General features: G+C 41.6%; 1 protein-coding gene across 1 annotated transcript in view; it reads right to left on the reverse strand.

Annotated features, from left to right (window-relative positions):
* Positions 1 to 444: 444 nt before the first annotated feature.
* PREP (prolyl endopeptidase) overlaps positions 445 to 18572 on the reverse strand; it is a 114948-nt gene continuing 96820 nt past the window's right edge. The window contains exons 11-15 of the mRNA XM_072965692.1: positions 16022 to 16158; positions 14292 to 14386; positions 11223 to 11354; positions 3773 to 3929; positions 445 to 1183 (exon numbers count right to left, since the gene is read on the reverse strand). Of these exons, the coding sequence (XP_072821793.1) occupies positions 889 to 1183; positions 3773 to 3929; positions 11223 to 11354; positions 14292 to 14386; positions 16022 to 16158 (816 nt within the window). The 3' untranslated portion in view covers positions 445 to 888. The remainder of the gene's footprint in view (positions 1184 to 3772; positions 3930 to 11222; positions 11355 to 14291; positions 14387 to 16021; positions 16159 to 18572) is intronic.

Raw genomic sequence — 18572 nt, forward strand, 5'->3', positions numbered from 1 at the left:
AGTGGTCTGTGGAGGGGAAGAACAGCCTGGCAAATGCTGGAATTCCTGACTGTAAGATAAGTTTGGAGAGTTTACTCATATGGTCTCTTAGTTTTATATCCTAGGCACTCTTATTTCAGGAATACTCTGTCACCAAACTGAGAGACAAACAGGTAAAAAATCTGAAGTTTCAGGTCCATTGATTTTTAGGGGGCATCCAAACCAGAAGAGCCCTGGGTGAGATTATCAGCTGACCAGGTGGTTAATATGTCTAATCAGCCACAAAGGAGGAAGCTGGCGTGGATGCACCCCACTTCTCCACAGCACGAACATCCTCTGACTTCACTGTTTGGAAACTAACTTGTGTGGAAAGCAAAGTGCTTATTCCCACCAAAAAGGGATGTGATCCAGAATGCCTGCACTTCTGGGCTTGCCCCTCAACACAGAGGAACTAGAGATAAAGCCTCCCACTCTTAAATAACATTTATTATTGTTGCAAAGAAGTCTTTCATGAGAACAGTTCTCACATTCATTTAAAGATATACTGGTTATGGTTATAGAAGCACATTTCACTGAGCTGCTTTAGATGAAGGATGCCTGACCACGACTCAACCCAGCAATCTAATATCCACAATGTGTTGGCTGCCATTTAGCTATTTACCCAAACATGCCTTTTTTTTTCCTTTTTTAAAACATGTGCCTGCACAGGGTGGAAAAAGAAACGCCAAGGGCCTGCTAAAAAGGAGAAGCCTAGAAAAGATAAAATCCCCGCAGCAGTTCTGTTCAACTGCAGCCCGTGAGGGCAGGAAGTGTGTTCGTGTGGGGAAGCGTCGTGCCCAGTGGTTTCTCGGCTCTAACGGCGTGAAAGCCCTTGAGGTCTTGTGGCTGGAGGAGGGTGGGCCGAGCCGGTTACTGAATCCAGTCGATGTTCAGGCACCGCGCTATGAACGCGAACATGTCGGAGACTTCTTCTATCACTTTGGCCGTGGGCTTCCCGGCCCCGTGGCCCGCCTTGGTGTCCACGTGGATGAGCAGGGGGTTGTTCTGCTTCCGGCTGCGGCCCACGATGTACTGAAGGGTGGCGATGAACTTCAGGGAGTGGAGCGGGACCACGCGGTCGTCGTGGTCGGCGGTGAGCAGAAGCATGGACGGGTACTGGGTGTCGTCGGCCTCTGGTAACTTCACGTTGTGCAACGGAGAGTATCTGAAAGGCAAAGGCACTTGCCTGAGGCCGGATGTGAACAGCAGAGCTGTGTGTCCAGCAGGATCATCAAGGGGGCTGGTGGGCACAGGGCTGTGTGGTCTACGGGCCCACCTTCACCTGCATCGCGGTCGGGGCCCGGACTGGCCAGGGCTGTTGGGAGCTGTGTCATTTATGTGAGTCCCACTCTGAACGACTGTGGAAGAGCCAAACTCACAGGGCTGCTGAAATGACCCCAACTACATGCACACTGGCTGCCCGGAGTTGACTGTTCTCGTATTCTTCAGACTGACTGAATTGCTACGAAGTGGACTGACTGTCCTTCTGTTTTCACATGGAAAAAAGCTTTTAAAGTTCACGTATAGTGGATTGACAATATTATATTAGTTTCAGCTACAGAACATAGTGATTCTGTGGTTTTACAGATCATACTCCATTTAAAGTTATTGTAAAATACTGGCTCTGCTCCCTGTGTTTTACACCATATCCTCATAGGGTATTTTATACATAGTGGTTTGCACCTCTTAATTCCCTACCCCATTCTGCTGACTGTCCTTTTAAACCCCCGACTGTGCGTATAATAGGTGCAGGCCTTTCTTTTGCTGAAGAGCTTGAAATCCAGTGGACAGCAGCTTTCTGCCTGTTTAGTATCTATAAAATAATCTTTATTCCAGGCTCGGCTTGGCAGTCTTAGGGAGAACCCGGGTCTTCTGTGGTGCTAACTTCCTGTCTGACACTCGGGGAACCCGGGGCAGGCTAGTCCTATGGGAGAAACAAGCTTGGAAAGTTCCGTTTGCTAATACCTCTCCCTGCTCCAACATGCACGTGCCACATTTATACATTACAGATTCTGAGAGGTTCTGCAGGAAAAAAACTTTCAGGCTTGATTTATCCCAGCCATTCGCAAATTTGGAAATCTAGACCTTTTTGGGGGGTGGGGCATAGACCCTTTAATATACCGAATTGAACCCTCCACAGCAGGTAAGAGGAAATAGTCCTGTGAGTGCTGGGTTGGAAAACTGAAGTCAGATAGTATCACAGACAGCTTGAGAGCAAAAAATTTTAGAATGTTCTCCTTTTGCTTTAGTTTTAGAGGTTATTAGGTTCCATCGAATATTTTGTTGCCTTCAATATACAATTAACTCAGTATTTTCAACTGACTGTACATGGGACTTATCCCCTCAAGTGTGTATTTTCTCTAAGTTAATTTGAACGTATGTACCTTCTTCAAATATTCAGCTTTTTCTCGTCTGTGTCAATGAGGCTATTTGTGTATTTTAAAAGTAGTAGCTTTCAAGTAAACTTTCCCTCCCTCTACAGAACAGAATTTAGTAGTTTTAAAAAGTATTCAATTAAAAAAAAATTCAGTCTCTAAACAGCTAGCATGTAAAATGAAAGAAAAACGTGACTTGCGAAACAAGTTATTGGAAAATTTTTAGGCGACAGAAGACAGGCTTCTCGTGCTATTCCAAGGGCACTTCTGAAATACTGCTGATGAGAATCCAAAACCCCTCCTTGTGGGAAGTAAAGAGTGATGAGCCAAAAAGGAGTGTAGCTCGCAGTCTTGAGAATCTCAATGCCTGCCATTTTCTCAGTGTTAAAACCACCCGAGTAGTTGAGGGATGTGAGTATTTCAATAACGCAACCTGTAGTTTCACATCACACGCGGTTATACTGAGAGCACGAAGTAAGTCTAACTGTACTTGCTTATGTTCTTCTTCACTTCCTTATTTCTTCATTTAGAAAATACATGTAAGTTATAATGACACCGTTTTTAAAAATTAGTTTTGGATTGTTGCAGTAACCACAAATTTAGCAGCTTTTAAGAACACAGAGGTTTCTCATCTCACAGTTCTGTAAGTCAGAAGTCTGGGTTGGCTCAACTGGCTTCTCTGGCCCTGGGTCTCTACACGATGGAATCAAGGCGTCTAGCTGGGTTCTTACTGGGGCATTTTAGAAAAAAAACTGGTTTCCAGATTCATTTGGGCTGTTGGCAGAATTCAGTTCCACGTGGCAGTAGGACTGAGGTCCCCATTTCTTTGATGGCTATTGGTGAGTGTTCTTAGGTCCTGAAGGCCCCCTTCCTCCACCTTCGAGGGCAGCACTGCCAGGATGAGACCTTCCCATGCTCCCAATCTCTCTGACCTCCCTTTCTGCCACATTCCCTGACTCCAGCCAGAGAAAGTGCTCTGCCTTTATAGGTTTATGTCATTAGACTGGGCCCACTAGGATAATCCAGGATAATCTCCTTATTCTAAAGTCAGCTGATCACTAACCTTAATTTCATCTGCAATGTCATTTCAAAGCAGTACCTAGATTAGTGGTTGACTGAAAAATGAGGGGTCTCAGGAATCTTGCTGGGGAAGAAGGGTACCTTTTAGAATTCTGCCTATCACATCTTTGTAGTTTGTTTTTTGTTAAAGATCGGATCAAAAGAGGGAAGACAGACAGGTACCCTACTTCCGCAGTAAATTACATGTAAATAGCAGACACTGAAGGGGACAGAGTGTCAAACGCTTATGCTTTTAACTAGGTTCAGTATTCTGATATCAAACTGTTAGAAATAAAGATGTGTCAATAGGGGAACCTTACTTGATGAGCCATTCAAAGTGTTGTTTGCTGTCCGAGCACCCGTAATCGGTGGTCCAGGCGTGACCAATGGTGTATTTATGGAACTTCAGCATGTCCATTACACCCACTTGGGCAATAACACAACCAAAGAGGTCAGGACGCTGATTTGCACAAGCAGCTAAAAACCAAGATAGAAAAGGGAGAAAGTGGTTCCTCATTAAACATCTACATAAACAAAACCAAAACAGAACAAAACAAAACTTAAGTGCTTTCAGGACCCTGGCTGCCTTTCTTCTGAGAGCACAGAATGAAACCATTAGAAATTACCTGCCCAACAGCCCGCAAGCTTTCCTGCCTCCTTCCAGCACACCAGAGGGAGTCTCAGTGGGGAAGCATTATGTATCTTATCCTATGCATCTCTTCCATCCGACTGTTCCTGAGCTCTGTCCTTCATAACGAACCAGTAACATAAGAAAAGTACGTTCCTGAGTTCTGTCCAATTACTAAACCTGAGGAGGGGGATATGGGAACCCCCAATTTAAAAGAGAATATTCCACCCTGTGTCTATAATACTCACACATACACACACACCAAATCTTTACCCATTAATTTATCAATGGATACAGTGGACATTTGGTTTCAAAAGCTTTTTCTGCATCTATTGAGGTATGATTTTTATTCTTCAATTTGAATGTGGTGTATCACATTGATTTACAGATATTGAACCATCCCTGGGATAAATCTCACTTGATCATAGTGTATGATCCTTTTAATGTATTGTTGAATTTGGTTTGCTAATACTTTGAAGATTTTTGCATCTATGTTCATCAGTGATACTGGCCTGTAATTTTTTCTGTGGTGTCTTTATCTCGTTTTCATATCACAGTGATGCTGGCCCCACAGAAAGAGTTCAGCATTCCTTCCTCTTAAATTTTTTGGAACAGTTTGAGGATAGATGTCAACTTTTCTCTAAATGTTTAGGAGAATTCACCCATGAAGATATCTGGTCCTGGACTTTTGTTTGTTGGGATTTTTATTTTATTGTTTAAAATTAATTAATTTTTTATTAAAGTACCATCAGTTACAATATGTCAATTTCTGGTGTACAGCACAATGTCCCAGTCATGCATATACATACATATATTCATTTTCATATTCTTTTTCATTAAAGGTTATTACAAGATTGTTGGGATTTAAAAAAATTTTTTTTTACTGATTCAACTTTATTATTGGTAATTGTTCTGTTTATATTTTCTATTTCTTCCTGATTGAGTCTTGGGAGATTGTAAGTTTCTAGGAATTTATCCATTTCTCTAGACTATTTTATTGGGGTATACCTAATTGTTTATAGTAATCTCTTAAAATCCTTTGCATTTCTATGGTCTTGGTTGTAACTTCTCTTTCATTTCTGATTTGATTTGGGCTCTGTTTTTCTTGATGAGTCTGGTAAAAGGTTTATCAATTTTGTTTATCTTCTCAAAGAACCAGCTCTTTTAATCTTTTCTGTTGTTTTTCAGTCTTTATTGTTGGTCTGATCTTCATTATTTTACTTCCTTTAGGTGTTAGGTTAGATTGAGATTTTTCTTGTTTCCTCAGTCAGGCTTTTACCATTATAAACTTCTTAGAACTGCTCTGACTGCATTCCATTGATTTTAGATCACTGCGTTTCCGTTTTCACTTGTCTCCAGGTATTTTAAAATTTTCTCTTTGATTTCTCAGTGGCTCACTGATTGTTTAGTAGTATCGTGTTTAGCCTTCAGACATTTTTTTGTTTTTGTTTGTTTTTTTTTTAGTTTTTTCCCTTGTAGTTGATGTCTAATCTCATATTGTTGTGGTTGGAAAAGATGTGTGATGTGATTTCAGTCTTACATTTATTCATATGAGTTTTGTGGCCTAACATATAATTTATCCTGGAGAATGTTCCAGATGCACTTGAAAAGAATATGTATTCTGCTGGTTTTGGATGGAATGTTCTAAATCTATCTACTAATTAAGTCCATCTGGTCTAATGTACCATTTAAAGCCAGTGTTTCCTTAATAATTTTCTGTCTGGAATATCTATCCATTGATGCAAGTGGAGTATTAAAGTCCTCTATTATTGTTTTACTCTCAATTTGTCCCTTTGTTAATGTTTGTCTCATATGTTTAGATGCTCCTATGCTAGGTACATAAATATGAATGTTATATCCTCTTCTTGTACTGACCCCTTTAATCAGTATGTAATGCCCTTTGTCTTTTGTTACAATCTTTGTTTTAAATCTATTTTGTCTGATATGAGCATTACTACCCCAGCTTTCTTTTTGTTTTCCATTTGCATAGAATACTTTTTAAAATTTTTATTTTTTTTTATTGAAGTAGTCACTTACAATGCATCAATTTCTGGTGTACAGCACAATGTCCCAGTCTTGCATATATGTACTTATATTCATTTCATATTTTTTTCCATTAAAGGTTATTACAAGATATTGAGTATAGTTTCCTATGCTATACAAAAGAAACTTTTTAAAGAAAATCTACTTTTATACTAGGTTCAATTCCTGGTATCTCTGTCAAAAATAAATAAGTAAACCTAATTACCTCCCCCAAATAAAATAAATAAAACAAAAAAATTAATGAATTAATCTCTAGCAAAAAAAAACCTAAAAAAAATCTATTTTTATATACAGTGGCTAACATTCATAAATATAAAACTCCCAAATTTTTCCCTTCCCCCCCTTCCCCCGGTAACCGTAAGATTGTTTACTAAGTCTGAGAGTCTGTTTTGTTAGGTGAGTTCACAGTGTCCTCTTTTTTCTTTTTAGACTCTACATACGAGTGATATCATGTGGTATTTTTCTTTCTCTTTCTGGCTTCACTTAGAATGACGATCTCTAGGTCCATCCATGTTGCTGTAAATGGCATTATTTTCTTCTTCTTAATGGCAGAGTAAGTATTCCATTGTATAAATATACCACAGCTTCTTTATACAATAGCTAAGATGTGGAAGCAACCTATATGTCCATTGACAGATGACTGGGATACTGCTGCTTTGAACACTGGGGTGCACGTATCTTTTTGCATTAGGGTTCCCTCTGGATATATGCCCAGAAGTGGGACTGCTGGATCATATGGTAAGTCTATTTTTAGTTTTTTGAGGAATCACCATACTGCCTTCCATAATGGTTGCACCAAATACATTCCCACCAACAGTGTAGTGGGGTTCCCTTTTCTCCACACCTGCACCAGCACTTATCATTTGTGGACTTTTGAATGATGGCTATTCTGACTGGTGTGAGGTGATACCTTATTGCAGTTTTGATTTGCATTTCTCTGATAATTAGTGATACTGAGTTTTTTTTTGTATGTCTATTGGCCATTTGTGTGTCGTCACTGGAGAAATGCTTGTTTAGGTCTGTCCTTTTTTGGATTGGACTTTCTTTTTTTAAGTTGTATGAGCTGTTTATATATTCTGGAAATTAAGCCTATGTCAGTTGCATCATTTGCAAATATTTTCTCCCATTCTGTAGATTATCATTTTGTTTTGCTTATGGTTTCCTTTGCTGTGCAAAAGCTTATGAGTTTAACTAGGTCCCATTTGTTTATTTTTGCTCTTATTTCCATTGCCTGGGTAGACTTCTCTAGGAGAACACTGCTAAGATTTATGTTTGAGAATGTTCAGCCTATGTTTTCTTCTAGGAGATTTATAGTGTCTTGTCTTATGTTTAAGTCTTTAAGCCATTTTGAGTTTATTTTTGTGAATGGAGTGAGGGAGTGTTCTAACTTCATTGATTTACATGCTGCTGTCCAGTTTTCCCAACACCACTAGCTGAAGAGACTGTCTTTTCTCCATTGTATATTCTTGCCTCTTTGTCAAAGATTAATTGACCATAGGTCTTTGGGTTTATTTGTAGGCACTCTATTCTGTTCCATCGATCCATGTCTGTTCTTATGCCAATACCATGCTGTTTTGATTACTGTAGTGCTGTAATATTGTCTGAAGTCTGGGAGGGTTATTCCTCCAACTTCATTCATTTCTAGAATACTGTTTTTTTAATCCCTTTACTCTCAATCTGTAGAGTAATTTTGGATCTGAATAGATATATATTTTAGGCATATAGCATATAAGAGACTCTCTTCACTATATAAGGCATATATAGTTGGGTCTTGTTTTATTATCCATTCACCCAATCTGTCTTTTGAGTGGAGCATTTAGTCTATTTATATTTAAATTACTTGTTGATAGGTATGAACTTACTTAACTACTATTGTGGAGTCTGTCATTCAGATTTGAAAGAGAGGTCAAGAGTTGTACAGATGAGCAAAAGCTAAAAGAGTTCAGGACCATTAAACTGGCTCTAGAAATGTTAAAGGGACCTCTTTAAATGGGGGGGTTGAAGGAAGACCACACCTAGATATATGAAAATTATAAAAGGAAAAATCTCATTGGTAAAGGCAAATATACAGTAAAGATGGTAGATCAACCACTTACAAAGCTAGTAAGAAAGGTAAAAGACAAAGTAGTAAAATCATCTATATCCACAGCAGTAGTCAAATTATATACACAAAGCAAAAAGTTGTAAAATATGATGTCAAAACATTAAACATGACAGAGGGAAATGTAAATCCAGGGTTGTCGGAAAGTGTTCAAATTTGAGATCATCAGCTTAAAGTCATCACAAATAAAGAGCCTCATGATAAGCAGGAACAAAACCCTACAGCAGATAACAAGCAAAAAAGAGAAAGTAATCCAAACATAACACTAAAGGTCGTCATCATATCACAGAGGAAGAGAGCAAAAAAGAAGAGAACAAAAACGACCAGAGAACAATTTTTAAAATAGCAGTAAGTTCACACGTAGCAACAATTAATTTAAATATAAACAGACTAAATGTTCCAATCAAAAGCAGACTGGCTGAATGGATAATAAAACAAGACCCAACTATATGCCTTATGTCGTGAAGTGAGTCTCTCATATGCTATGTGCCTATTCCTGGTTGCAGAGTTTTCCCTTTCATCACTTTGTATTGTGCCACTCCCTCTGGCCTGCTAGTTTCTGCTGAAAAGTCAGCTGACAGTCTTATGGGCGTTCCCTTGTAAGTAACTAGTTGTTTTTCTCTTGCTGCTCTCTTTACCTTTAACTTTGACCATTTTAATTACAATGTGTCTTGGTGTGGATTTCTTTGTGTGGTTCTGCAACCTGGATGTCTTTCCCTTCCCCTGGTTAGGGAAGTTCCCTGCCCTTTTCTCTCTCCATTTTCCTTCTTGGACCCCTATAATGCAAATGTCAGCCTGCATGATGTCTCAGGTCTCTTAAATCCTCATTTTTTAAAATTCTTTTTTCTCTTCAGCTTGGGTGATTTCCACTGCTGTCCTCCAGTTCTCTGATCCATTCCTCTGACTCTCTCTAGTGTATTTTTTCAGTTATTGTACTCAGTTTGGCTCTTCTTTATAACTCTTTGTAAAGATTCATTCTTCTCCCAAGTTTGCTGAACATCTTTATGATCATTACTTTCAATTCCTGCTTGGACAGATCGCTTATCTCCATGTTGCTTAGTTGTTCTCTTGGGGTTTTGTCTTGCTCCTTAGTTTGGAACATATTCCTTTGTCTTTCTCATTTTGCCTAATGCTGTGTGTTTATTCTTATGTATCAGGTGTCCTGGTTATGTTTTCTGATCTTGGAGAAGTAGCCTTATGTAGATGGTGTCCTGTGGGGCCCAGAAACAGACTCCCATGTGACCAGAGTTACATGCTCCAGAGGTGTCGCCTATGTAGGGCCCTTCTGTTGTGGCATGGCTCATGCCAGTCTGCTGGTGGGTGGAGTGCTAAGAGCCAGAGGGAGGACTCCAAAATGGCTGCCACCAGCATCTGTGTCCCCACAGTTGCCCCCTGACTGACTCTCTGGGATACTCTCCAAGATTACTCTTTTCAAATTTTTGCCCAAATTACTGCCTCTGTGCTGGGACTTTTAAGAGTGGAGTGTCTGTTTCCCATAGCCTTCCTGCTCTTCTGAAAGTAAGCCCCACTGGCCTTCAGAGCCAAATGTTTTGGGGGCTAATGTTTTGGGGGCTTATCTTCCCAGTGTAGGAATTTGGGGCTGGAGAGCCCAATGTGGGTCTTGAACCCCTGCCTCCTTAGGGAGGACCTCTGCAATTGTCATTCTCCTCCCGTTTTGGGTCACTTACTGGATGTGGTAGGTCCATGTGTCTGCCCCTCCCTACTAGCCTCACTGTGGTTCCTTTATATCATTAGTTATGGAAAACCTTTGCTGTTTTGTCTTCAGGTGGTTCTCATATATAGTTGTTCTGTAAACAGGTGTAATTTTCGTGTGCCTGTGGGAGAAGGCAAGCTCAGGGGCTTTCTACTTTGCCATCTCTACCCTTTCGAAATTGAAATTATTTTGGACATATATATTTTACCTCCATGGGAAAATTTTCTATTGGGATAAAAAGTGAGGATAGGAATTCAGGTTTTGACAAGTCTGGATATTTCAAAGACAAGGAAACTGACTGAATGTGTCAATATCCCCTAACAACAGTGGATTGAAAACTCTGAAAATTGTCAATCATGTGTATTTTAGGTTGAGTTTGTTTGTGCTAATCTATGTTTGTACAATGGCCCCTCATATCCTCATGACATTGGATGTAGGACCCCACCAATGAAAGTTCAGGCCCACCATCAACATTCATTACAAAGTAAGTGCTGCTGAGAGACAAAAAGCACAGTAAAATTGAACTACCAAAAATTAGGAACATCTACTTGGAGGCAGTGCCACACAGAGGTTAAAAGAGCAGATTCTAAAGCCACAGCCCTAAGCACTGACCCCAGCATTGCCATCACACTAGATAAGCTACTCAACTTCTTAGTGCCCCAGTGTCCCCCCCTGTCAAATGGGGATAATACCATCCCCAACTCCCAGGCTGCCTGCATGTCAAGGGTTCAGCACTGGGCCTGGCACACAAGGTTTCAGCAAGTGCGAGCTATTACTGTGAGCTGTTTCATTAGTATTAAGCTGTGGATCAGTCTTTGTATGCACCTCATTTTCTTTCATGACCTACCTCTCTGCAACTCACAGCATTTAGCATCACGTAGAATCACATAGTGCAAGTATTACAAATGTTTCACGATGATCACAGCTTACAAGTTCTGGGTAACAAAGTCAGATTGGCATTATCAGGCTCAGTCCTATGTTGACTGAACCCTAGAAACCTGTGGATCCAGTTTGTGGGGAGAGGGGTCCCACCCCAGGGAGGGAAGGTGAGAACTGTGGTCCAGCTTGGAAGAGCTCGGAGGAGGGACAGCTTTTCAGGCTATGATGAGTTGAGCTGGTATAATGTGGGTTCTGCTGTGTGTCTTTAGATGTCATTTATTAGATGCCCAAATGCAGATGGGTTTTCCTTTCTTTGTACCACTGTTCCCATCCATGAGCCAAAGTAAACTGAGTATCTGAAAACCCCAAGAGTTAACTAGTAAGATCAGTAAATCCAGTTCTCACCTACTAAGAGGCCTCCATTTGAACCTCCGTTAATAGTCAGCCTCTTGGGAGACGTGTAACCTTCCTTGATAAGATATTCAGCAGCACACTGAAAGTCATCAAAGCAGTTCTGTTTGTTGGCCAGGATACCACCTACAACATGCCAAAGCAAGACAGTTAATTAACAACATAAAAAAAAAAAGGGGACATACTTTCAACTGTTTTTTTTTTTTTCCGTTAACAGAGGTACTGGGGATTGAACCCAGGATCTTGTGCATGCCAAGCACGTGCTCTACCACTGAGCTATAACCCCCAGTTTCAACTATTGATCAACTCATTTAGAAAAATGCCTGAGTTTTGTTATGCACTGTAGAAATTCACCATCAGTACCACAACTGCTAATCCATATGGTGGATTTGTATTTTTCTAGAAACTCTTAGAACATACAAGCAAATGTCCCAAAGGGAAGAGAGAATCTGTTACGGTGTCAGAGAACAATGAGAGTGTGAAAGCATGTAATCAAAAAGAACCTGTGTTTTGGGAGGAGCTGAACTCAAAATTGAAACAAGCCCTGGAGCAGAGGTCAGTCCTCCTGGAGCAGAGGTCAGTCCTCCTTGAGCCCAGGATGGGGCTGAGCGCACAGACCCCTCCCTGAGAGGATGGACATGCTCTGCGCAGAGATGCACTTGTCACCCCTCTGCTTCGCCAGAGTTTGAGGTAGGGAAGTGATTACGAGAACTAAGCTCTCCGGCTTTGCCCTTGAGTTACTTATTTAAAGAACTTAAGTAGATGGGGAGGTGGTGCTACACAGAGCAGCCCATTACAGTTTCTCCAGTCTTGAGTGCAGAGGATCTCAAACGTCTCCCCAAAGAATCTGGGCTTTCTCATCCAGAAGTCACTCTAGCGTATAGAGCCAAACAAAGAAACTACTTAAAGAGACGAGCATTTGTAAGGTCTTGGCATATCTAAAAGTAAAGGCCGAAAGTCAGTCACGCCCTCAAAGGAACGGATGTCTGAAACAGCTGCTTATGAAATGAACAAAAAGCAGACACAGATCTAATTAGATATTTGAGACTAACCCCTTTTGTAGAAATTCAATTAAAGACGAAGTAGTGCTACTGAGGAAATTTTTTTTATAGCAAAACAAATGTTATTGAGATTTTTAATAAGAAATTATCAGTGAATTAGAACAGCTAGGATTACTTAGTTTCCAGGAATAATATCATTTTGGGTATATGACTATTTTTTAAAGAGCATTAAATTTTAAACTCAATTAACAGAGTGGAATCTAGATTTATCAATGTTCACTATGCTATGGTCTATCTGGAAAAGGTCCATTTCAGGCCCCTTTGCTGCCTAAATTAGGAGAAAATTTATGGTCAGTTTAAAGACAGGTAACCAACTTTTAGCCTCAGTCAAGCTGCAAACTCCTTTCCAAAGGCTTTTAGATAATAACTTGGTTATAATTAATACAGAGATGAGAAAGAGTTGACCAAGACTCTTACCCATCAGAGCATGGTGGACACTTCATAACCAGAGGAATTTTATGGCTAAGACCCCGGGTTCTTTGAAGAGAAGGCCACAGGGTCTGTAGTCTATACAGATACATATATATATATGTATATATATATTTTTTCAAATTAGGAAATCGGGTGAGTCAAGGGGTCGAGACTTAGCATGTGGATTTGGGATGTAAATCAAACACATGGTATGCAGAGATTTTAATTTTCTTTGTACTAGTCATCTCTTAGTATCAGTTCCAGAGTATGATTTTAATTAGAGTGTAATTAAACTCTAATATCAGGTCCAAGTTAAAATTATACAATGAATTTTATGCTGTTTCAAATACAATGACAACTGATAAAGTCTTTGCGGATGACACCTGGCAGCAGGGGGCCCAACAATGGCTGGGAGACTGGGGGGGCCTGTGTGTTAAGTAGGGACACTCATCCTTGCTAAGATGCTCAAATAGCTTGCTGTCTGATGTCATCCCTTGGGAAGCCTGGCCTTTCCCACATCCTGACTCCTAACAAGTACTCACGAAAAATCTCTTTACTGATCTATCCTCCTCATTGCTGATTTTTGATGCAGGAAACCAGAGCCTTTGGCCTCAGGAAGGCAGAGAAGAGCCCTCTCACCTGGTGCTGCTGGCCGCGCCCAAGCACTGGGGGCCGCCCTTGTCTCGGCAGACGTGGCCGACCGAACGTCTGTACGTGACAGCTGATGGTGAGAGGGGAGAAGCAGGTGGTGACGGTGCCTCCCACCTCGTCCTCCCCCAAACAAAGGAACAAGGTAAGTGAAAACTTCCAGATACACAAAAGCCTAGGAGAGGGGGTGTGCTCCATATATGAAGAAAAGGAAGAGAGGGCTTTAAAAATAACAATTGTCATAGTATTTTTAAAAGAATGATAATCTGGGGAATAAAGTTGAGTACAGAAGCAATTTCCTCAATCAACTAGAATACATGCTTCAGGAGGCCAGAGAACAGGCACTGAATCATTAAAAAACAGAAAAGAAAAATGGCTGAGTTCTCGTGTTTAATAAAACCTGCACAGGATAGAGGCCCAGGAGCAATGCTCGGAGGAGGCCATTTCTCAGCAATGTTGGGAAGGTCAGAGAAAACGAGCACAAAGATGCCCAAACTGGGAACAGGAAAGCTCCATTAGGACTGCTCTTTTCTTTCAAGTGAAAATGACTTGTTTTTGCAGTCTGTCTTGAGATAGCCTGGCTCCTGCTGTAAAGCATTGTTTGGCTAACAGGAGATGCAATAAAAATGAAAAGTATCCCCCAGACTCACTTCTGACAGTGATAGACAAGAATGTACCCCATACATTGCTGGAAAAAAATGGATTACAGTCTATAGGGGATGCTTCTGAAAACTATGTACTTCATTAAAAGAGACTGCAAAGGAAAGTAAGATGTGAAAAGACAGTTGTTAAAATTTAAAGGGGGAGCGGTGCCTGCAGTGTGTCTGCAAGCACCCTTATTTTTCATCTGTCTCGCCAAAATGCCTTTCTGCTCTTAACACCCTTGGCTTTTTCAAACACTGCTTTGCCTGTGCCGTATTTGTCTGCAGAGAAAACACCTCACCTTTATGCCATGTCTCTCCATATTCGCCACCTCCTCTGATGTTGGCCACCGCAAGGACACCACCCATGTGTCTCACAAAGATGAGCCTGGACACACTGAGGTGAGAAATAGTCAAAACAGTTAACCTTCCATTGGTGAGGACTGTGCTATCTCCCTCATCTCACCACCCCCACCCTGCCAGAAAAGGATCCCTGCACACTCTCCACATGTGGTATCATCTAAACAGGAACCCAACACTCCAGCCCCCGTGACACAACCTGGTGTGAATGGTGCTGTCCTTGCAGGGACATCGGGTGATGGCCCCTGCTACCATTTTCCCAGAATTGCTCTCCAAATTGTTCAAGTTGGAAAAAAGAAAGCTCTTTCTGAAATAAGAATTTTACACAGGTTTTCCAGTTTTACAGAAGTTTAGATGTTAAACTAGGTAGGAGTGAGGGAGAGGAGAGATCAAGGACACAGACCAGAAAACAAGAAAGGAGTGCCCAGGGCGTTTTCTAGAAGTAAACAGAGAAGACTACAGCACCGAGCTTCTTTGGAAGGTTTGCATTTTGTTCTCCTCCTCTTTCCACTCTGACCCTAACAATTATTTTTCTGTCTGCTGTTAGCTAAAATTAATTTTGCTTTGAGAACTATTTCTGAAAATTTGATTATCATTCTTCCTTTTAGTAGCTGGGGAAACTGCAGGCTTCTGCAGCCTGAGGCTCTAGATGGTCTTAGTGCTAATTTCCTGAATACTGAGGAGGAAAAGGAAGGAGAGCAGCTGATCAGACCAGACACCCGTGTGGTCCCCTCTCAACATTCTTCATGCACCTCTGATGGTCTCTACAGAAACTGCCAGTTTCCCTTCAACTTACTCATGATGCTGCTGCACAAATCTTCTGGAAATACTGTTCTATATGATCATTTTATACCCTCATCGACTCTTCTAACCCTTCACTAACAAAAGGATAAAACCGAACTCTGCCCAGATGTTCAAAGCAGTTCACAGTTTGGCAACAACCCACTTGATAGGGGGACCATGTTTCATACTTCATTACATCTGAGATAGTTGAGATGAAGCAGTTTCCTACCAGCCTTAGGCTGGGCACTTGCTATCAGCAGAGCACTCTTATTAAAAAGTGCTCAAAATTTGAAAATTTTTAAAAATTTGTGCAAAGCAAATGTCATTTTACACCATGAATAAGGTATTAAAATCAACTGTAAATGTGAAAATAATTGGTTTTTCTCCCTGAACATAGTTATTGGGAGATAATCAGAAAAAGTTTAAAAAACAGTTGAAGTAATAGAGTATACAAAAAATATATGTAGGCTGAATACTACTAGAGTCTACTTTAAGACTATTCTGTTGAAAAACAGAATCACTGGCTGAAAAGTCATTCCCTGAGGGGCAGGAGCGTGGTAGCGAATGCCAACACTGAGGTGGGAGCTTCCCTTCTTCAAGGCTTCACTTGATACTAACCTTCAGTAGCCCGGCAGCTAGCCTCAGCCTCAAACAACCTACTCCACTGAAAGACACAAGGTTAACGAGATTTAACTTATAATGATCCTGAAATTTCTGGCCCCAAATGCAGGTAGTTGACACATAATCCTGCCTCTCTTTGAAAACAAGAAGCCTGAAATATACACTGAAATGTATTAGAAAAGCACGACGCGGCAGACCATTCTCTGGTTTCTCCCAGCTGTCTGGAGAAGATCAGAGACGCGCTGAAGTCCCAAGGTGCCGTGCTCACCTGTAGTTGGGGGTGATGGATATATTGAAGCCGCCGTAGCCGTATAAGAAAGCAGGGTGAGAGCCATCCAATTTTATGCCCTTTTTATGCACGATAAACATTGGAATCTTTGTACCATCCTTGCTGGGGTAGAAAATCTAGAACAAAGAAAGCAGAAGAGTTAGATTTAGCATTCCTCAGCAAACATTTCCATGCTTTTGTTAGGTAGTTTAGATAGAAATGAGCACTGGGAGCGGGAGAGGAAGGGGAAAGGAACCATCCAGAATATAAGGGACCTGAGCTGTCAATCAATCACGAAACCAGGATCTAAAAACAGGAAAAATGAGGGAACGGCGACATTTTTCTCTCTTGGATTAGCCCGCTCCCAATTCTCGGGAGTGGACTATCTTTCACTACTTTTTTTACTTCACTAATAAAAAATCTTGCTTATATCACGCTTTTTGTCTATTCAAAAAATTTTTTTTTTCAGGTGACTAAGAACCGAGGTAATTCTTATCTCCCTTTTTTCCAGTAACATTAATTTTGGTGCCATGACTCAGATGGCGTGCTTAAACCTAATCTTTCCTCCTTCATTTCCCTCTCCCTCCCTGAGGCCAGCTCCTGGGGCCGGTTGTGGCAATTGGACTGAGAATACAAGGTGTGGTAGGGTGACCAGCCACTCCAATCAGACCACAGAGATACCCAAGCACATGGTAAGACTGTGGCCGTTTCCCCCTTTCTGGAGTGGAGGCTGAGACATCAGTTCCCATCCCCGAATCAGGATCCTAGGACGCTAGGCACTGCTGATTCATGGCTACCCTCTAGGATGCATCTGGTTGTGGACAGAAGCTGAAACATCAGACCAGTTAGTCCATGGGCTTTTCACCTTAGGACGCTAAGCTCTGAAAATCCCCCTGTATCCTACCCTTGTTTTTCAGATGGGAAACCAAGAGTCTATCCCTGCTGGGACTCCTTTGGGCTGCATATTGGCCAACTGGGACCATTTTAATCTACAAACCCTCAAAAGAAAGACACTTATATTCCTTTGTAATATTGCCTGGCCACAACATCGACTTCCCTGCGAGGAAGCATGGCCTATAAACAGGAGCATAAACTCAACCATCTTGTTCCAGCTTGACTCTTCTGTAAGAGACAAGGCAAATGGTCTGAAACACCATATGTTCATATTTTTTACTTACTGAGGGACAACAATGATCTCCTACTCAGGTAACGGTTACATCTAATAACCTACTATCCCCGCCACCCCCTAGAGAGGGGGACTCTCCTAAACCTCCCGCTCTGCTGTCCATACCATATACTCTTTGTTTCCCTCATACTCAGGAAAGACACTGCCTTCAGCTCCTCCATTACCTTTGATAGCTAAGACCTGGCCCCTGGTAGAAACAGGTGGAGAATTTGGTCCTCAATTCATATATAAGCCCTTCTCTCTGGTAGAACTGAGACAAATCAAGACTGATTTGGGAAGCTATTCAGATAACCCAGATAAATACAGAGGCATTTCAACACCGCACTCTGGCACATATCTCACCCAGAAAGGTGTTAAGGTTTGGCCAAGGATAATATTATCTCACATAGAAAAGGAAAGCGTTCTCAGAGAAGCCAGAAAATATGCAGACAGTCCACATCTGTCTAATAAGTACCCCACGGGGGAAACAGCTGTTCCCCCAGTGGACCCTGGAAGGGACTATAATGACCTTAACCAAAAGTGGGAAAGAGACCATTTTTAAATCTGTGTTAAGGCAGGGCTCCAGGCAGCCGGACAGAAAGTTATCAGTTATTCTAAGGTGTTAGCTGTTAGGAGCCCAGAGAAAACCCCACTGCTTTTTTAGAGCAGCTCCCGGAGGCACTTACTAAGTACACTAACTTAGACGTCAGCTCATATGAGGGACAAATCATCTTAAAGGATAAATTTCTCACTCAGTCTGCCTCTGATATTAGACAAAAACTCCAAAAGGTGATCCAGGAACCTGGAGTAACTCTTGATGAAATGCTAACCACTGCTGCTACAGTTTTTATAAATCAAGATCAGGTGCAAGAGGCCAAGGCTCAGGGAAGGAAAGAAGGAAGGAGGCCAGGCCTGCCCAGATGACTGCAGCCCTTCAAGGGCAGCCACTGTCCATACGTACTCGGCCCCCAACAGCCCGAGGTAAGTCCAACAGTAAGTGCAACATGTGCCAGTGCAACGTGGTCACTGAGCCAAAGAATGTCCCTAGAGGGACAAACCTCCAAGATCTGCCTGCTTTCAGTGTAGCCAACAGGGTCATTGGGCGGCCCTCTGTCCTTTGAGCCAAATGACCCGTGGGGGAGAACTGGCCTACGACTTGCAAATGGTTGTCCGGGACTAAAAAGCCCCCTCCAAGTCAGCCCCAGTGCAACAGATCCTCATCACTGGGCTGGAGCCGCAGGTACAAACGGATGTGGCAGGTAGGACAGTAACTTTTCTTTTGGATACTGGGGCCACTACTCTGTCCTAACTTCCTTCTCCGGACCCTTCTCTAGACTCTGTACCGTCATGGGAGTCACAGGTAAACCGACCTTAAGGTTCTTTTTT

Source organism: Vicugna pacos, chromosome 8 (genome assembly GCF_048564905.1).
Source record: "Vicugna pacos chromosome 8, VicPac4, whole genome shotgun sequence".
Lineage (NCBI taxonomy): Eukaryota > Metazoa > Chordata > Mammalia > Artiodactyla > Camelidae > Vicugna > Vicugna pacos.